The 19321-nt window shown below is 40.9% G+C and overlaps 1 protein-coding gene across 2 annotated transcripts; it reads right to left on the bottom strand.

Moving 5' to 3' along the window:
• Positions 1 to 1233: 1233 nt before the first annotated feature.
• Positions 1234 to 18903, bottom strand: LOC306747678 (uncharacterized protein). Of its 2 annotated transcripts, XM_079230759.1 has the most exons (13): positions 18711 to 18903; positions 12922 to 13025; positions 11740 to 12061; positions 11463 to 11557; positions 11130 to 11277; positions 10999 to 11013; positions 10660 to 10692; positions 8664 to 8747; positions 7487 to 7513; positions 7010 to 7030; positions 5190 to 5306; positions 4173 to 4232; positions 1234 to 4075 (listed from the first exon to the last, which is right to left on the bottom strand). In XM_079230759.1, the coding sequence occupies exons 1-13, from the start codon at positions 18772 to 18774 to the stop codon at positions 4047 to 4049; spliced, it is 1119 nt and encodes a 372-aa protein (XP_079086885.1). In that variant the 5' UTR covers positions 18775 to 18903; the 3' UTR covers positions 1234 to 4046. The 2 variants fall into 2 exon arrangements, with proteins under 2 accessions (XP_079086885.1, XP_079086886.1); XM_079230760.1 differs by lacking the exon at positions 10999 to 11013.
• Between the last annotated feature and the right edge of the window lie 418 nt (positions 18904 to 19321).

Genomic DNA, 19321 nt, shown 5'->3' with positions numbered 1-19321 from the left:
TCCTGAGGATAATGATGATATTCTGCTATTATGATATACAATACCGACCATACTACTATTGTATGATATTTTTGTTTTACTAAATGTCCGTTGCTTAAAAACTGTTTTGATGTAATTGTACCTTTGTCAGAGTTTCCATTATGTGCAACTTCACTTCTTCTCCAGCACATTACTCGGCACATTTTCACTCTATTAAATGTCTGATGGATGTAGTTAGCAGCTATTTTGTAGATTAGACTTTGCATAATAGCATAAACCAGAGAGATATGTCCTTATTTTAATCATTTTAAAGAGTTATGACGAGTCAAACCTCAAAGAAAAAAACCCTCAAAAAGCCAGCAAAACTTGTGATTTCTGTTCTTCTTTGTTGTGTTGTTAACCATGTCATACATTTTCAGATTTATCTTGTGACCCTGTGGAGCTTCATGATCCCCAGTTGAGGTTTAGACAACCCAACAGAGCAGCAGCAGGAGGTTGACATGGATGCCACTTGGACCTGCTGCAGCATTCAGCTGCTTCTGCCATAATACCGTACAGCATAATACCGTACTTTGAAACCATTCTTACTTAATAACTAAACTAACCACTGTTACTTGTAATGCAGTATTACAGTGCACTGGGGAATAGGTACTTTTACTGCTATTGTGTCAACCATGAAAGATAATTTAGTCTAATTTACACGGAATCAAATCAACTCCATTACTGAGTGAATAATAAGTTGTCACTGGGTTTAATTAGATAGTTTACAGTTGGTGTGGGTGTGATGGCTGCTGGGTATGAAACAAATATGTGTACATGTACGGGAATTATGTGTGTACGTTTGGCAAGAAAAGCACACTCAGGTTCCCACATTTTACTTCTGAAGGCCTCAGGCGAGTATCTGAGGTGAGAATCTGTTACCAATCATTGACCAAACTCTAACCTGTGTATATGATTTACAGTCTATAAATACCTGATATATCAAACATTTCACTCCATGTTGTGTGATGACTGTTTGTTTTTGGTTCTCCTTGAGCTTACTTAACTTTCCAGCAGCGTGCAGGCACTAAAGAAAGTCACAGTGACAGAGGCACACATAGCAAACGTTATATAAAGCGGTTTGATCAGTGGGAAAATAGATAACTAAAACGTATGTATGTGTTGTATATATCTTAAGTCTAAAAATACCAATATTTTAATATCATTCTCACACACACCGGACAAAGTTATCTGGCAAGAAGGTAAAACACAAACTCCCACGAAAACGGTTTAATTGACTCCTAAAACATTATTTACACAATTCCAGAAGATCAACACAAGTGCCAGATGAAAAAAAGAGTTCCGAAAACAAAAAGTAAAACACAGCGTACTTAAATAAAAAGAAAGAGTCACTTGTCGAAAACAAAAATGAATTGTCTAATATGTTTGATAAATCAAGACGTATACAGGATAGGAAAGTGCTTCTCCCATAGAGATTGTTATTAAAATCCCCTGCAAAACATCTCTGCTTGTTTTATTGTTTACTTTCTGATGATGACATTGTTCTTTGTTTTCCTCTCTGGAATGTTCAAGAGGCGGTATAAGGCAGGACTGGTCAGCGCCACATTGATGCCTTAGCATTTTTTGGGAAGTGCACTTCAGGACCCAATAAGTCTACGATGTCCTTGGTTTTACATTCTGGTTCGGATGCTATGCTCCACTAGTTTGTGTTTACAAGGAATGTGACAGCTTGGGACTAAATGTGGACTGGACCATAATGCTTAAAACACAAGCATTCCTTGTGCCATTTTAAGGGCTGTATTGTTGCTTCTGGCTCCCTTAAGGTTTCTGAATGTGCACTGCAGCGGACTGCTTTTGTTGATTCCTATTGCACTTATTGGAGTGCAGGAAGTACTGCGTTAAAAGGAGGATGTTTTGTTTTGAAGGCATCGGTGGCTACATCTGAAAGCTTGTACTGTTATTTAGTGGGTATTTTGTGCATTATCACTCCATGCCATTGTAGCAGATGCAGATTGATATTTCCGACACACTTTCCATAATAATAAATTCTATCACAAATTACAGAATAAGAAGGCATTTCAATCAGAGCTTTGGCACAGTGTCCAGCCCACAGTTTGCACAGTAGGATTAATCAATATGTGACATCACAGACTAGGAATAATTCTCAGTTCGAGGCTAGGCTGTTAGCAACAGTCTCTGTCCTGTATTGCAGCTATATGGTGCCTTACAATTAACACACTTTACATGAACTGCAGCACTATGCAACCTCTATAACCCTATTTAAAAATGTAAAGGGAGCAGAGCAAGTACAAAACTGCAAGGCAACAAAAAGACATTCAGAAGTTAATATTTGTTGTGCTACAGCCACAAAGATAAAAGAGCTGTTGGGCTTTCTTTCTTCTTTTTTTGAAGCACTAGCGCTGCTTCTGAGGCATTTCACAATGATCAACCACTGCTAAATGTAAAATGCATATAAAAAATCACAGGTGAATAGTGTCTGTAAGATGGACATATGAATGATAAAAAAAACACTGTGACAGCAACTGGCTTGCTCAAATAAAGAGACACGCAGAGAGGGTACATTTCATAAAAAGGTACTGGAAGTAAAACAGCAAACAGCCCACTATGAACGGATACAGAAGCTGTTACAATAATGTAACAGTTTCACATACATACAGTCCACGGTGAGGCTTGTCAACCACCAAAATGATTATGAATTAATTAAGATTGTACATTCCTCAATTGTCTAGTATGTTTTCATTCATTCAACTACTATTCTGCCCGTTTTCACTTGTATTATCCCAGCTCTCTTCCCTGTTTGTCAGTAGATTGGTCAAGCCAGGCTGTGTCAGTGAAAGGCACAATAGAGGATAAATTACTGCATCACAACTAGACTGCTACATACTACATCAGAACAATGTCAAATACAATACCACATGACCTCTGTTGAATTTGTCCATGCCAGAAACAGGGTTGGACCAGACTCCACTTCACTTTTAAATGTTCAAACAACATTGTCAAATAAATGCATTTGTGTTTCATTGTTTAATACATTTGCAATGAATGATCTGAGTTTGTTTGATGATCTTTTTTTTTTTGTTTGATTGGAAATGTCACACTTTCCTCTCTAATTTATTGAACTGACTGAGGAGAAGTGGTAGTCACCCAACAGGATTAAAAAGTAATAAGCCCCTTCACCAACCAAAATAATCGACACACACAAACACACACACATACAGTGACATCACTGGTCCAAGGAACATACATTGGACCATGTAGCATCCCCAGAATCTATCCAATAATATTTCTCCTCATCAGAATCCAGGAAATACATTGGTAGTTATTGAATCCCCCTGTTATCCATCTATCCTGCATTTGTACTGCAGACTATTACAAAAAGAAGAAAACAATGTTTTATTAAGTGTCTGTTGCCAGGGGACTTTCAAAATAATATGTGTGGCTCAAACAATGACAGAATTAGCACAACATAAAATCCACTTTTTAGAATTCAGTACAAAGTTAAACATTTACAACACCAATAACTGTCACTGGTTTGTATTCACACTGAATTACTAGAACTGGATAGTAGTCATACTATTAAATAAAAAATGTTTTTATGTTTGCCATTTTATGGTTAATTTGAGATTGAAATAGAAAGTTTGTCCGATTAATTTAATAAATTGCTACGTTGTAACAAACATAAAACCGTCAATGTTCACATATATTTAGTCCCCCACATATGTGCACACACACAAGAAGGAACACACATATTGACACCCACATACAGACACATGGGCTCACACACACACACACACACACACACACACACACACACACACACAAACACACACACACACACACACACACACACACACACACACACACACACACACACACACACACACACACACACACACACACACACACACACACACACACACACACACACACACAGCCCCGGGGCCTCACAGTAATTTAGCTCTCCAGAAGAAGGTAGAGCTTAACAGTGAGATTTGCCACTATGCTTGCCAGTCGTTGGTCCAGGCAGTCATGTGATCATTGCTGGTCTAGGACGAGTTCAGCAGGTTACTAAGGACTGCAAAAAGGAAAAAGATGGTACACATATTATAGCATGTGTTTGATCTGTATGTTTGTATCGTCTTCGTTTCGGTGTGTGTTTTTCTGTGTCCTACCCTGGGGATCTGCCTGAGCCTCTGTTGCATCCGCTTTGCGTGCAGCTTCTGGATCCGCTTCTAATCACAGAGATCGACAAAGTCAGATAGACGCATAGACACAGACAGGCAAATTGAAGCAGAGACATTATTTCATGGCCGTTTGTATTTCACAAGCATTTAGTGAAGTGACAATGAATTAAGTGTGACGGTGGGGGATTTTTTCTGAGGATGTTACTATTTATTTGGCTCGAATTGCTTATTATCCCCACTGTGACAATTTTTTGGTGTCAGCTGTAAAAGCGAAAAACAAGTAATTTCTGTGCAGTCCAGCCTGCCCATTTATTGTCAATGGAGCAGCTCCAACACTGTACCAGCTAATTACATTGCTATTTACAATGCTAACTCTCTACCGCTGAGGAAGAATCATTCACATTCGTGAACGCAAAATATACATTACAACTATTTTTATTTATATTCAAAACATGTAATAAATACCAGCTATTAATAGTCACATTATAATCTTAATAATATAATCATACTCATATATACGTATATCTATCTATATTTGAGTTTTGCCTTGCATTGCTAAAGCTGAAAGGCCTCTTGCTCATGTTGACTGTAAAGTAAACTTTGCTGAATCGGTAGTATTGGTATGCAGGATGTGTGTGAGTTGACGGTAGTTGACAACACTGTATAAGAGATAAAGCTGAGGAAACTGTGTTTCAAAGAAAGACTGCTGACCTCTAGAACTTATGATATTCAGACCACATGTCGCACACCCCACCCATCATGCCCTCGAGCCTGGCTACAGCAAAGTGTCACTAAAAATGCTGGCAGCTTGATTAAAGGCTGAGATTCTGCAGCACTCTCCTTCAGAGCAATAGGAACACACCAAATCTTGACTTGCAGGTCCTTGTTTAAGAAACTAGAGTCGAAAGGTGCTGTGATCAAGCAAACATCAAGCCTTGCGTACAGCAGTTAAGTATTCTGTTATTTGTTTTTTTTAGTTAGTGAATTAGTCGGCAGGATATTTACCTTGTCTATTTTTGAAGCACAGTTTCTTCTTCTTGTAGGTGAAGAATCCAACAATTGCTCCAACTACAGACACCGCAACTGCACTCAGGATGCCTGCTATAGAGCCAGAGCCGGCCTCTGTACGGAGGAAACAAACACACACACAAGATAATGGAGTCAGAGCTGCATATATCAAGTCAGTCGAGAATATTTTGTGATACAAATGTGACTACAATGGGTTACAAATGTCAGTGCAACCACTACTTAAAGATACTTTAAAGCTCATCATTTGTGTGAACCATTTAGACCCCTAAAGGCATTCACTGTGACAGCATCTGTCTGCACCTGTAACCCAGTTACTATGACAACACCGATTTGAATAGTTTTCCTGCTGTGTCACAGACTATGGTCTGTTGAATGCAGACACATATATGCACAGCTACAACCTACAATGCCATGATAAGCATGCTCTTTTCCATTCATAAATACTAGTTAGCGTACATAAAAAAAATACACCACTGCAAGTAAAAGTCCTTCAAGTATTGTATTCAAGTCAAAATAATTGAGGTCATTAAAGTATAATGCACAAGTATAATGTAACATTGATTGATACGAGTGCATATATCACTAAATAACTCAGTTTGCACATCATGTAATTAGAGTAAACTGATTTAATTAAGCTATAAACAGTATATATACTCTGTATTTTCTCTTTCTGATATAATAAAGACTTGACAGACCTAATTGCAGGCAACTACACTATGTTATACTACATGTATTTTCTATAGTAGTCAAGGTTTGATGAAGGTGCATCGCCAGACTCTTTGAGGGCAAAATGACACAAATATGTAATCGCTATATTAGCTGCTAAAGCCTTCTGAATTTACTATAAATTAAAAAGATAAAAGTGACGATTACAATCCAGATCATAACTCAAAGCAACATTTGTTGTCTAAATTGAAATCTTGTCATCCATTATAATTGTTTCCACCCCATTGCATCTCTTCTAAAAACTACCTCTTTATTGCCCCTGTCGTGACTTCAGTCAAGACAATTAAAAAGCAATAACGGCAGGTTATGCTGAAGTGACAAAAGATAGAAACAAGGAGGGGAGAACGGATATGCGGGTGTGGTGGGTGAGTCAGCAACTTAAGTTCACAAGAAAACATGAAAGACTACAGTAAATCCTGCGATAATCAAAGTTAAAAGGCTAGAACAACAAGGGAGTGGAATGAGTCAGAGAAGTCGTGTGACGAGATAAAGATAAACTAAAGAAAAAGGAATGAGTCAGTGAAATTAGGTGGAATGAAACGGGAGATGGCAGGAAGTCAAGAAGGAACTAAAGACGTGTAGACGCAGACATGTGTGAACATGCATGTGCGCTAATGAAGAACACACACCACGGACTCGCTAGTTTGTCTGATGTAAAAAGACTGCATGGACACACACACACAGTGATAAACTGACAGACAAGATGCAGCATGGAAACACAACGTTATGGGAACTATACGTGGTCAGCAGCCACAACCCCTATCGTATTACTGTGTGAGGTCGGAGGTCAGAGGTGACCTCGGCTAGTACAAATGCAGCTATAACAATTACATTTGGAAAGAGGTGTTATAACTATCAGAAAACTCATTCATCCATATCTAGCCTTTCCTAAGCCTAAGTTAACTTTTTTTTTTTAAATGTCATGCAGCAGCTGCAGCAACAACACACCTGCTGAGGGCTTTTTGCATTACACAAGACAATAGGAGAACATTGCAGGTATGTTTGGGGCAGTGAATGGGTGAGTGGGCTAATGTGTTCAAAACAAAAAAGAAAGCAAAGAAAGAACTCACCTTGGGCTTCAGGTTTGTCTGCTGTTTAGAACAGAGAACACACAAATACAGTGAGCAACATGACATGACATATTTAATGTGACACAAGCAACGGTTTATTTAAGTAGGGACAACCTATGCATCTGTCAGACTGTATCTGTTTGAGAATCACAGAAGTTAGCTGCAGCAGAAGCACTTCCAACAGAAGTAGCCTGACTGCACTTGAGGATTTGAGGGGAAGTAGTCTTTCGGAAAACCGGTTTCAAACATTGTTTGAATTCAAAACAATTGGAAAGAGGAATTTTCCGCTGAGTCTCTTTATTCGGAGGCATGCTATGTTGTGTGTTTCACCAGTTTACAGAAATACCTAGTATATGTAAGCTACTGCTGCTGTGGCTGCAGAGCTACGTATCGGTTTGGGATTTCTGCGATTTGGATATAAGATGGCATGATTTCATTATTATATATACTTTGACCATGAACAAAAATGATTCTTACCCTCTCCACTGGCACCAGCAACATGTGCTAAAAGGAGAAGGGAGAAAAGACAGGTGATTTAGGAGGATGGAGAAAACCTCAAGTTGAAATGTGTTCATGATTCATATGAAGCACATAAGGCAGAGAAGAAGAAGAAGGAAGGAGCAGGATTATCATCTTTGTGGTAGTTTATACCTCAAAGGCATTAAGAGGTCTAGAATTTCTGTCCTAACCAGTCTGTCAACACACACACAAATGTACTTTCGGTACACTCATTGAGACGGTTTGATTATATCAGAAAGATAAAATACCCTTGATGTCTTTCGCTCTGATCTATGATTTGTTCCATATGCAAAACAATATTGTTATCTCCTCTCGCCTGTCTGTATACGCTTGGGACATCATAGCTGCCCTCCACCTGCTTCAACTTGACAAAGCCGCTAATAACAGAGCACTAAAGAAGAGCGCATTTCATAAGATAATAATGATTATGCCGACATAGATGAATCCGCTCGGTAATCAATCAGCGTTTAAAGTGTTGCTGTCAAATTGCTCTGTACGCCTGGTGATTAAACCTTCTTGACCCAGGAGGTAAAACGAATCACTTCGTGGTCCTGTCATGGGAACAGAGGGAACAGCATTCTCGCAGTGTATAGATCCACGAGAAGAATTAGTCTATTTGAGCTCAAGACACAAATATCTATGGGTATCATAAGCTGCTCTGCTCCAATGGTGTAAATGAAGTACAACTATACTCCTCTCCAAAGAGTGATGACTAGTCATGTTGTTGACATTTCCATATTTCTAAAAGTCACTAATTTCAGCATTTACAAAGAAATGACATACATTATCAAATGTCCCATCCACTTCCTGTTCACATGTTATTGTAAACAGGAAGTTTATGCGAACTAGCTTAAAGTATAAAACACTTCATTTGGAGAAGGTGAAACATCTGGTCACTGCAGAGTTAATCTCACTGTTACACATGCTTTCAAACTAAGTGGTAAAGAAATACATACCAGAGACTGCAGTAACCATGAAAGACAGTACAATCCCATCAGAACTCAACCTTCTCTTCCCCGGTGCCTGTTTGCATTGCTAACTGTGAACCCAGTGGTTCTTGTGTGCATCTCTATATTCTTTCTGGTTATTTGTTACAATGATAATATCAAAAGTAGTATTTATATTGGTTACTCACGCCCAGATTCAAAGCTGCGCCTCTGTCCTGGGCTGTCCACTGCATTCTTTTCTGGCAGAGCATCTCCCAAGCTGAACTCTACATCTGAAAAAATAATTGGATATTATTGGAGACAGAAATGCAATATCAATCCCTGTAGGGAAATTCACCTTTTGCCGTCCCGCCCATTTGGGATATCTTCCAGATGTTCACCAAACACATCTCATCTCTGTAACACTCGATACTACACCGTTGCATGTTGAACTAATTAATGATAATATCTGCCACAATGTCCACTTCAGTCCCTCATGGCTCCTACAGTGATTACCCTGCAGAGGTGTCCTCGATAAAGACTCTGTAACACTACCTGCTCCAAGGGTGTGTCGGTGATCTTGTGAACTAGTGTTGACTCAGATTAAAGGATATTATCTGTCAGGCACAATACCATACCCTGACTCTATATTAATTGGGGAAAACCCAGAGTGATTTATACAACATGTGGGACTCGGTGTGTGCAACAGCTTTAGACTGAGCAGGGCGAGCAGGGTGATTTATTCTAGATAGAACCTCAGGGGCGTAATGATCCAGTGACCTAGAAGAAGCCCTGCCATTAAACCACAGTGCTGAAGAAGTGTGCGCTCATGGTAAAGCACCATTTGTCACAAATGAATGTCAAGTAATGAAACCATATATTCAGCCAAGGTTTATTCCGATCCTATCTACCGAGCCTCCTTTCTGCTTTTAAACTTCTCTGGCCTTTTCATTCATTTCACCACCTTCTCCTCTCTACTCTGTCGCCTTGCATCTCCCTTTATTTCTATCCTTTTGTTTTTACACCTTACTTTGCCACTCCTCCCCGACTTTGTTCCTCTTTTCTCTTCTGTCCTGCCTCTATTCTCCTTACCATATCTCAACTCTTTTGCTCTTGTCACCACCGTGCAATACTGTTCTCCTGCAAGATGTCACATGGAAGACTCCTTCCATAGCATACCCCCCTTTCTTAGTTCTTAGCATGACTAAGAGAGGAGATAATGGACAGCCTAATATAAAATCTCTCAGTGATGGAAAGGAGGATGTTCTGCTATAAAGCAGGTATGGACAACTACCACTTGGGACAGGAAATGGTGAAATGAGAGGAGAGAGAATGGAAAAGAGAATACCATTATGCAAAGGTAAATAATATAGGGTGACACTTTAGGGTTTCCTTACTTAAACTCCTAATTTAGGAGGTACAATTGTTTGGGCCAAAATCCCACCTCATAACCTTCTCAAGTGATTTATACCATTTAGGTTTAAAGCATATCTGCACAGTTGCAGGAAAATGATACACAATATCATATAAAAGCTAGACATGCTTTTATATGACTGATAATACAAACTTACTATAGCAACCACACTCTCATGGGTGTGCCTGGGGTCAAATATTGACTAATATGATGTAACATATTGCAGTAGGTTCACATTCAACATAAGTATTCAGTCAGTTCAGCTCAAACAATCCCTAATGAGCTCTTCAAACACGACTACTAATGCTGCTCAGGGATTTTCAATCTATTTTCCATTCATGTAATGTTTTTGAAATGCTGCCATGTAAGACTTCAACATTTCCATCTGTCGAAGCATCAATTCAACAGTTCAGCTTCTTTGTGGATTAATTGTTACTGTGGTTACTGAAATAAATGGGTTTAATTGTGTTCCCCTGAGGTGCTCTTGTGTGATGAAAAGAGCTTTTGAGTCATGAGAAATAATTCGTGGTGTGCCTTAGTAATTTGTTGAGCTGTGAGACTTGGCTCCAGAAAGGTTAAGGTTTATATAATACGGCTTTGGAAATGAAGGAGGAGAATGTATTTTATTATTCTACCTACCTTCCCAGGGACTAATGGGGAAACTTTGCTAAAACCTGGTACATTACAGCTCTCCTTGTTTTACATATGGTTAATATTCGTTGTGCATTGTCCCTGTCCAAATAAAGAAACATAACATAACAATGAAATATATATATCATTTATTGTTTTACCTGCTCTCCCCTCAGGAACAGTCTCCACCTTAACTGTTGGCAAAGACAAAGAACAGAATCATGCAAACTTCTAAAATCCACACAGAAACGCAAAACATGCTGAGTATACGCTTTAGCTTTAACTTAATCATTCCTTTGCTGCCATGACACAACATGATGTGATAATTAGACAGAATGTAGCAGAACCGGAGGTTTCACAGTTTCCCCATGTAAAGGGCACACCAAAGAGGTGAGCTCATCTACATATGTCTCTACAACTAGTTATTATATTTGTGTATATTTAATATAGTTACATATAGTCCACAGTGCTTTAGCATGTAACAATTTATAAGTTCTTACCTATAGGGTGCAATTCTGTAATTAAAACAGTGAAAGAAGCATTGATGTTCTGTGACACAGGGATCCTATTTTGTATGTGTTTTCCACATGATGAGAGTGCAAGGTATATACCAGAACATCTGTATTCTTACTTGTCGTGTCAGGGACCTCCACTTCTGGTTCAACTTTTCCATCAACAGCTGGTTGTGTTGGTTCTGCATCAGCAGCAGCAGGAACAGTGGATTCTTCCTCATCATCTGCTACAGCTGGACCTGCTGCTGTTGTGGCCTCAGATGCACTCTATTATATGAATACATAAAATATTACGATGTAGAGAGGTCACATTAACTTCTCATTAGCATAGCAGTTCCTGAATAATGTCTTATACACAGCATGTCCGCAATTATGCACAACTGGAATGTGGAAGTGTGTCAACTGTATATTTGTCAGAGTAGAGTTGAATAGGATGTTACTCTACTACTGACCTCCTGAGCAGGAGTTTCACCAGTGCTTGATGTAGCTTCCTCCTCTCCGAGAACAGTTGGTTCCTCAGTCTTTGAATCCACGACCTCAAGATCAGCTGCAGAAGAGAGAGAGACAGAGGGGGGGGGGGGGGTGTGTTCTATCATCCAAGTGTTATGGCATGGGCTGTGCTGGCTTGATCCAACCAGACAGGTTGGAATAGTACTGTGCACAAACAGTTTATTACAATTTCTTAATTTTCGGCATGCATATTTGCACATTCGAAGACCTGTTGATCACCTTGTTTGGTTGTAGCAGCCTCTGCCTCCGCCTCTGCGCCTGCTTCCGTGCCGGCCTCCGTGCCGGCCTCTGCCTCTGCCTCCGCCTCTGCGCCTGCCTCCGTGCCGGCCTCCGTGCCGGCCTCTGCCTCTGCCTCAGCGCCTGCCTCCGTGCCTGCCTCTGTGCCGGCCTCTGCCTCCGCGCCTGCCTCCGCGCCTGCGCCTGTGTCTGCGCCTGTGTCTGCTGTAGGCGTATCTACTGTTTCTGCCTCTTCAACCACAGGAGTCTCTGGTTCACTTGCTTCGGCTTCATGTTCAGTCTCACCCGTTGTTGGTGATATTTCCTGTATTCAGCACGAGATATACATCTCCAGAAATTATGTTCACATAATGGTCCAGAACAACGAGTCTTTAGTTAGTCACTTCAGCTTTCTTGTACTAGGCACAAGTAATTTGTAAGCTTGAGCTTTGCTGAAATACAAAACACAAAAGTCAGTCTGAAAAGAGCAAAGACACAGCGTTCATTACATTTCATTCTAATAACATAATCCTCCATCAAACTTGTAATACCCAACCAAGAACTTGAGATGTTTTCCAGATATTTGATATCAGCTTATCGAATAACTGCCTGAAGATTTACATCTTCAGGCAGTTATTCGATAAGCTGATATCAAATATCTGGAAAACTAGATTTCTTGACTAGACTGAACAGAGTCACTGTTACCCAGAAACACTGATTCATTCTGATTAAAATATTGGAGTGAAGATGGGGACTAAAGACAAAAAAAGTCTACAATTTTATAGTAGCCCAAAATAAATAACATCATTGTTTATTCAATGTTTATTGTTAATTCACCCAAACATTTTTTCGGACCTGCACTTATGTCCCTTTTTTTTTAGGTGTCACTTGGGGTTCAGTGTCTAAGGAAGGACACTTCCACATGTGGACAGAAGGAGCCAGGGTTTGAACCGATACCATGTGACCCAGTCTACCCCTGAGCCACAGCCGCCGACCAGCTGTTACAAAATTATAGTCAGTGCCACGCTGGAACCAAAAGTGGTTGCTTTAAGATTTATAATTCACCAGGAGACCTCGACTGAGATAAAAGACGAAGAAGAAGATTCGACTGATTGACGTATTGACAGATTTTGAAAAAAATGAATTAAGCAGAAACCAATAAACATAAGTATTATCATTCTTCACCTCAGCTGTATGCTCAGCGGCGGGTTCTTCAGCGACCTCTGTCGGTGTGTCTGCTTCAAGGGCCGGGGTCTCAGAAGCTTTCTCCTCTGTTGGGGCTTCAACATCTACATAGAGATATGAAGAAAGAAAGTAATAGGATAATGAAAGAAACAGCACACATGCAGGGAAGTCCCAACTACTGAGACATATCAATTTCAAAATGTGGGAAAAATAAAGGGCTGTTCTCAAACCCTGGCATATAAACAACAGATAGAAGCATGAGCAACTACAATTTTCAGTCAGACATGGCAACCCAGAATCTGTCTCAATGTCTCAAAGGGAATTTCTTCTTCCTTTTTAAAGCTTGCAACTTAAAAACACAACATCCCTAAAATTGACTGTATTGACTAGTATTGACTCTACTGCTCATGAAAACAAATAAGTGGAAACAGTATAAGTCTAACCTGAAATAGAAGAAATAGAACAATAGTGGCTGATTAGACTGGTAGTGATTAGAGAAACCATTTTTCATTAAACGGCACGCCTTCAATCCATCTGTTCTCATTCATAACCATTCAAATCATCTGTCTCAATGGTCATTAAGATGTTGTGGATTCATCACATTCTCTGACACGACTATCACCGCCGACACATATACGTAGCCACACCCTGCTGAGACACTTCGGCCTCAACTGGATGACAGACGCATTGATCACGTCTCACCTGCCTCAACGGACTCGACCTCAGCACGAGCATTGCAACTCTGTACTAATGAGAAAATTCAAAGCGCATGTCTTTGTCATTCTGCGTGTGAGATGAGCATGGCGTTTGTGTGTGTTTGAGTCAGTGCTGTGACATTCCCCAGTCGCATGTGAGAAGCTGAAACAGCTAAACTGCGCTCTTAAGCATTCCTTGCTCTGCTGATTTTAGCAGCACCATGATACTGGTTCATCTGGGCAGTACCTTCTCCTAAATACAGGTACCAATCAAACAGATAAGAGATATAAACATCTAGAAATGGTGGTATGAGTGATTAAGAATGGATTGAAAATGTGAAAAAGAAATGTACAGGATGGAAAACACTGGTTTTGCTGCTTAGCTTCACAACTCCCTTCCTTAATATGCTCTCAAAAGATAATTCTTCATCTTTTCTAACAGTTGCTCATTGCCAAGTGAGTTTCCAATGAATGGTCACTGTGTTTGCCAAGCGAGATCGTATCAGAGTTAGAGAAGCCTTGAGGCAGAGCGGCATTAACACATCTGAAGTATTTCCATCACACCATAAATTCTCTTGAGGCGAGCAGTGCTGGTGACACCCTCGCTCACACACACACACACACACACACACACACACACACACACACACACACACACACACACACACACACACACACACACACAGTAAGACCAAACAAAGCATGACTAAACACACACACCACACGTACTCATGCACAGAAACATGAATGTGAGACATGCACAGATGCATGGTTACTGACAGTAATATAAACAAGCCCTCTTTGTTTTCTCTTAATCACGGTTTCTCCGGTGAAGGTCACTGTACGAGCTTGACGTCAAAGAGGAACCAGAATCGGCGCCCTTAACGGTTCATTAACAATCAAACAGCATTCAACAGGAGGGAAACACAATTAACAGGGCATGTGTGAGCACATGTGCAATGTGGTGTGTGTGTGCGTGGGTGTTTCTGATTAACTATCTTTCAAACTTCCTTGGAAACCAGTGTCTCTATCAAAGATGTACCGTGGCACGACATTCAACTTGTTGAACTAAGTTTAGATGCCAGTTGATGTGTCGTGCCAGTGTAAAGAAGGCGTATGATAAACATTGACAAAATGTTTCATGTTTACTTTCTGCTGAAATTGTATTGTTAATTTGTCAGACCAGGACCTCTGGTATGTGTTTGTAGTATGTTTTGTCTAATGGTAAGTGGGAAATGCTTGGGCACGTTTTTTCCTGTCATTGTGCCGACATGCACAGTGTGAGTGTATGTGAGGTGTGTGGTTGTCATGTAACATGTAGTGTGTGTGAGAGCGAGAGAGAGAGAGAGAGAGAGAGAGAGAGAGAGAGACTGCCCCATACTAACTATCTCTCTCTTTCTGTTACCATTCTGTAGAACATTCTGTTCCCATCTATCAGTTCCCCACTTCCTCCTTTAACTACCCTCGCTACAAACATGCGCCCATACATTCCCCTCCCCGCCCCCACCTGCCACACAAACACACACACACACACACACACACACACACACACACACACACACACACACACACACACACACACACACACACACACACACACATGCGTGCCAACAAACTCATTAAAACACCTTCTCCTCCCCTTTTAGTCCAAACATCCAAACAACCACATGTTCACACACACGTGAAGGCCAACTCACATTCACTCTCACACTTTGCCTAAGTGGTGTACTATTTTGTGTTAGTCCAACAGTAAAACTAATTGTTGCACATCCAAACCTCACTCCCTTCCTTCTTTTTGTCTTCAACACTGTCTCCCCCTTTTCTCTCTCTCTTGCTCCCTCCCAAACTCTTAATAACTTAACTCTCTTTGTCTCTCTGCCACTGCTTTCCCTGGAGGCTGATGAGTCATCTGTGTGTGTCTGACATGGCTGCACGCTATTGTATGATTGTGTGCAGCATGTGCAGTGTGAAAATGCAAAAAGGTCCCCAGAGGAAGACTCTTGAGTCAAACCAGTTTACACATGTGGGGAAACGCCATACTGTCAGTTACATTGTGTTCTTTTAGGAAACTAGTCAAGTGGCTTGATAGATTGACTCCATGGCCATTTTATCATGTTCTATATGAACCATACAGTTAGATTTAAGAGACAAGCTAGCTGTTTCCTCCTGTTCCAAATCTTTGTGCTAAGCAACATGTCTATAAGACAAGCATGACGTTCTCCCCTATGGAATACTGCACGTATCAAGTGTAGCTTTAATCCATCACAGGAAAATGTTTCTGTGATTCATGTTTTTTTTTCTTTGCTGAAACATTGAAAACACCCTTATAATGTACACTCCTTTCCATCCCCCTGTTCTAGAAGTTCAGGCAAGCAGGACTTTGATATCACGTGAAAAAAAAGAAAAGCTGGTCCTGACGATGGGTAAAAACAGGGTTTACGGGAAAAGCAGCACCAAGGAAATACACGTGCATGGTGAATAATAACGCACTTACAGCAAGTTATAACCTGTTGATGAGCTACTAACAGCCATTACAGTGTGAAGACTGCACTTAAAGTGTTACACATCATGTTTCACACGCTTTATGGATGTGGTTGGGCTGTATGATGCCTTGATGCTGGCGCCACTGTTTTGATTTCCAAAGGTTGACATATGATGAAATGGTTTACCTTGGCGCCCGATAACAGTTCCTCCCTGATAAAAAAAATAAAAAATCCGTCATATTCACCTTTTATTATTACGAAACAACAAAGAAGTATAACCTTCTTTGGAATCACTGCACCTTTGTAACATGCAGTCTGCATTACATACATTGGAGTGTGAGTCATGTTATTAATGACAAAGGGAGAGGAACTTTATTTTCTGAATGATAAAGAATAATTTGTATTTCCTGTCGTGAGATCGTGTGAGACTGTGTAAGATCGCCTGTGCATACTTGACTGAGTAATATTGTGTGTACATACACCAACAACCAAGCCCAGTAACACTACACCATAAACTGTGTGTGCATGTGCGTCAGGTGATACAACAGCACCACCACAGTGCATTGTTCTGTCAGCTATGGCTCTATTGTGTGTTTGTAGGACAGAAAGTGCTCTGTTTACCCCAATCATGCACCTTGAAACTGCCCCCATGGGAGCAGAGGGAGGGAGTGTGTGTGTGTGTGTGTGTGTGTGTGTGTGTGTGTGTGTGTGTGTGTGTGTGTGTGTCTGCCTTTCACTTATCCACCGAGAGAGTTTTTTTATGTACTGGTAGTTGAAGGTGTAAACACAGACAAGTCTGCACACACACACACACACACACACACACACACACACACACACACACACACACACACACACACACACACAGACACACACACACACACTCACACACACACATACACACACGCACACACACACACACACACACACACACACACACACACACACACTGTTCACGCACCTGGTGCAAATCCGCTGGTTCTGCTTTCATCTGCCTCTAAGACACACATACGCTCTACAACTGAGTCATCCACACATTTATGAAGCGCTCCCATACTCCCACATGTTCTGTACATTAAAATATTACCCCACACCCTCCCACACACACACACGCTCACAGATGCTGACGGCCCTGGGGGAGAGGAAGGCGCTGAAACTAGTTGTTTCGTTGGGTGTTGTCTACAGCTGGAGCTGGATCTAGTTACCAAGACCCTCCCTATCCTTAACTTCTATAGAATAGTCCATGATGTGCACACATGACCTAACAACCCATATATTTCTGTGAAACTATGAACCACTTGCATGCAAGCGAGCAAACACTCCACTGGTGATTTCTGTACAACAGGTTCCTTTGGGTTAAAAAATATGCGTGTGAGGTGTAAGGGTGGTTTCCCTCTGGTGGCTTGTCTGCTCATAAAAAGGGAACCGGTGGAGTGAGATAACACCAGATCACATCCAAGTGCACTAACGTTTAACTAAAATTATGTTTACATAAGGACCATGAGGTTACCGTTGCTCTGACTATCTCCCTCACTCTTTCCTTCCTTGTATATATCTCTCTGTTTTCCCTCTTATCGGCCACAATATTTTTCTGTTATCTTCTTCTAATATCTCCCCTTCTTTCCCTCCATCTTTCCCAAGGTCTTTGTTTTTCTCAATGTTTCCTTTTTCTCCCTCTGAGTACTTATTTCCTCATATGAACAATCTGGAATCATTGCATGTGCCGTGGGGAAGGGCAGGCTTCCACTGGCAGCTGAAGATGAAGAAAAGAGCAATTGATGAAGAGTGAAAATGAAGATGAGAGACTCAAAAAGAAGAGGAAAGAGAGACAAAGGAGAAAAAAGCAGGAGGGAAATACGTACATGTATATAAGGACAATGTGCCCACCACACCCCTGTGGGCCAAAACTCATGTCCAAAAAAGATGGCCACATTACACGACACACCTAATTCACTGATAATGTCTCGGCTGCAGCGGTATGAACACTCAGATATATGGATAAGGAGGGCAGCGCTGCTTTTATTCATTCAGTCCAAACAGATTAAAACAAGCAGATTTCAGCTCAAGGTGAAATTAATTGGAATGCCGACAGGGAGGCAGACAGACTGGCAAAAGACACTGGCAGTTGCACTCACTCACACACACACACACACACACACACACACACACACACACACACACACACACATACACGCACACACACACACACACACACACACACACACACACACACACACACACACACACACACACACACGCACACACACACGCACACAAAGACAGACACATATGGATGGGTCATGAGGCAGACTGGTAAAAAGGATAGCACGATAGGTGAGACTGAGGGATATGAATTAGGGGAGGAAAAGAGACAGTGGGATGAAGATTAACACAGATAGAAATATATATACACACATGTGTATACTACCATATATACATATATATATATACATATATATATATATATATATATATATATATATATATATATATATATATATATATATATATATATATATATATAGATAGATAGATAGATAGATAAATGCGCATGCATACAAACGCATACAGCTGAAGGCTGGGCTGAATTAATTGGACAATAAAACAGTACCTTGTGCCTTGGCGCTTGTTGCCAGCAGGCTTCCTAATAGCAGAATCCACAGGTATGACATCATGGGAACACGGTGTTCTGGCTGCGATTGAACCGGGGCTTAGACCTCTTTCCTCTGCTTTCAAACGGGACAATCAACCGGCTCGGACGCTTCAGGTGGACGTGGAGGGCGTGTGTGCCGGTGCGTTCTTGCGCGCCGGTTCAAACCCGTGGAGTCTCCAAGGTGCTCAGATGCTCGGCTCAGTGCGCGCCTCCGCGGATCTGTCGTCCTCTCCTTTTGTCTGGATTGGAAGAGAGAAGGTCCAGTCTTTATTAAGGTGGGCGTGTCTCTTCTCTCAAATGCAGAAAGGCAGGCGGACAGAAGGGCTGTCTACGGTGCTGTGGAGGCATTACATCCCCAATAATCTGTTTTTTTACCATGACCATTCCGATGCTATGACTTACGTTTCCGACAATTTGGTATATTCATATTTACCTCAACCCCGTTTAGTGCGAGAAAAAGAGCTACATTATCCAGCAACTCCTTATGACACATTATTTAATTGAAGTCGTCCTTTTAGATACGGAGAGCAGCGGTAGCTGTTCCCCTTCAGGGAGATAACGAACCTTTA

This window comes from Taurulus bubalis, assembly GCF_910589615.1.
Source record: "Taurulus bubalis genome assembly, chromosome: 15".
Classification (NCBI taxonomy): domain Eukaryota; kingdom Metazoa; phylum Chordata; class Actinopteri; order Perciformes; family Cottidae; genus Taurulus; species Taurulus bubalis.
The sequence above is the reverse complement of the archived record's forward strand: the minus strand, read 5'-3'. Positions and strand labels throughout refer to the sequence as shown.

Excerpts from the sequence above, each read along its gene's own strand:
- LOC306747678 (XM_079230759.1), bottom strand. The coding sequence starts at position 18,774 with ATGATGTCATACCTGTGGATTCTGCTATTAGGAAGCCTGCTGGCAACA. Across the intron at positions 13,026-18,710 it reads AACAAGCGCCAAGGCACAAG|ATGTTGAAGCCCCAACAGAG; the intron begins GTACTGTTTTAT and ends ATCTCTATGTAG. Across the intron at positions 8,748-10,659 it reads TGTTCCTGAGGGGAGAGCAG|ATGTAGAGTTCAGCTTGGGA; the intron begins GTAAAACAATAA and ends TTATTTTTTCAG.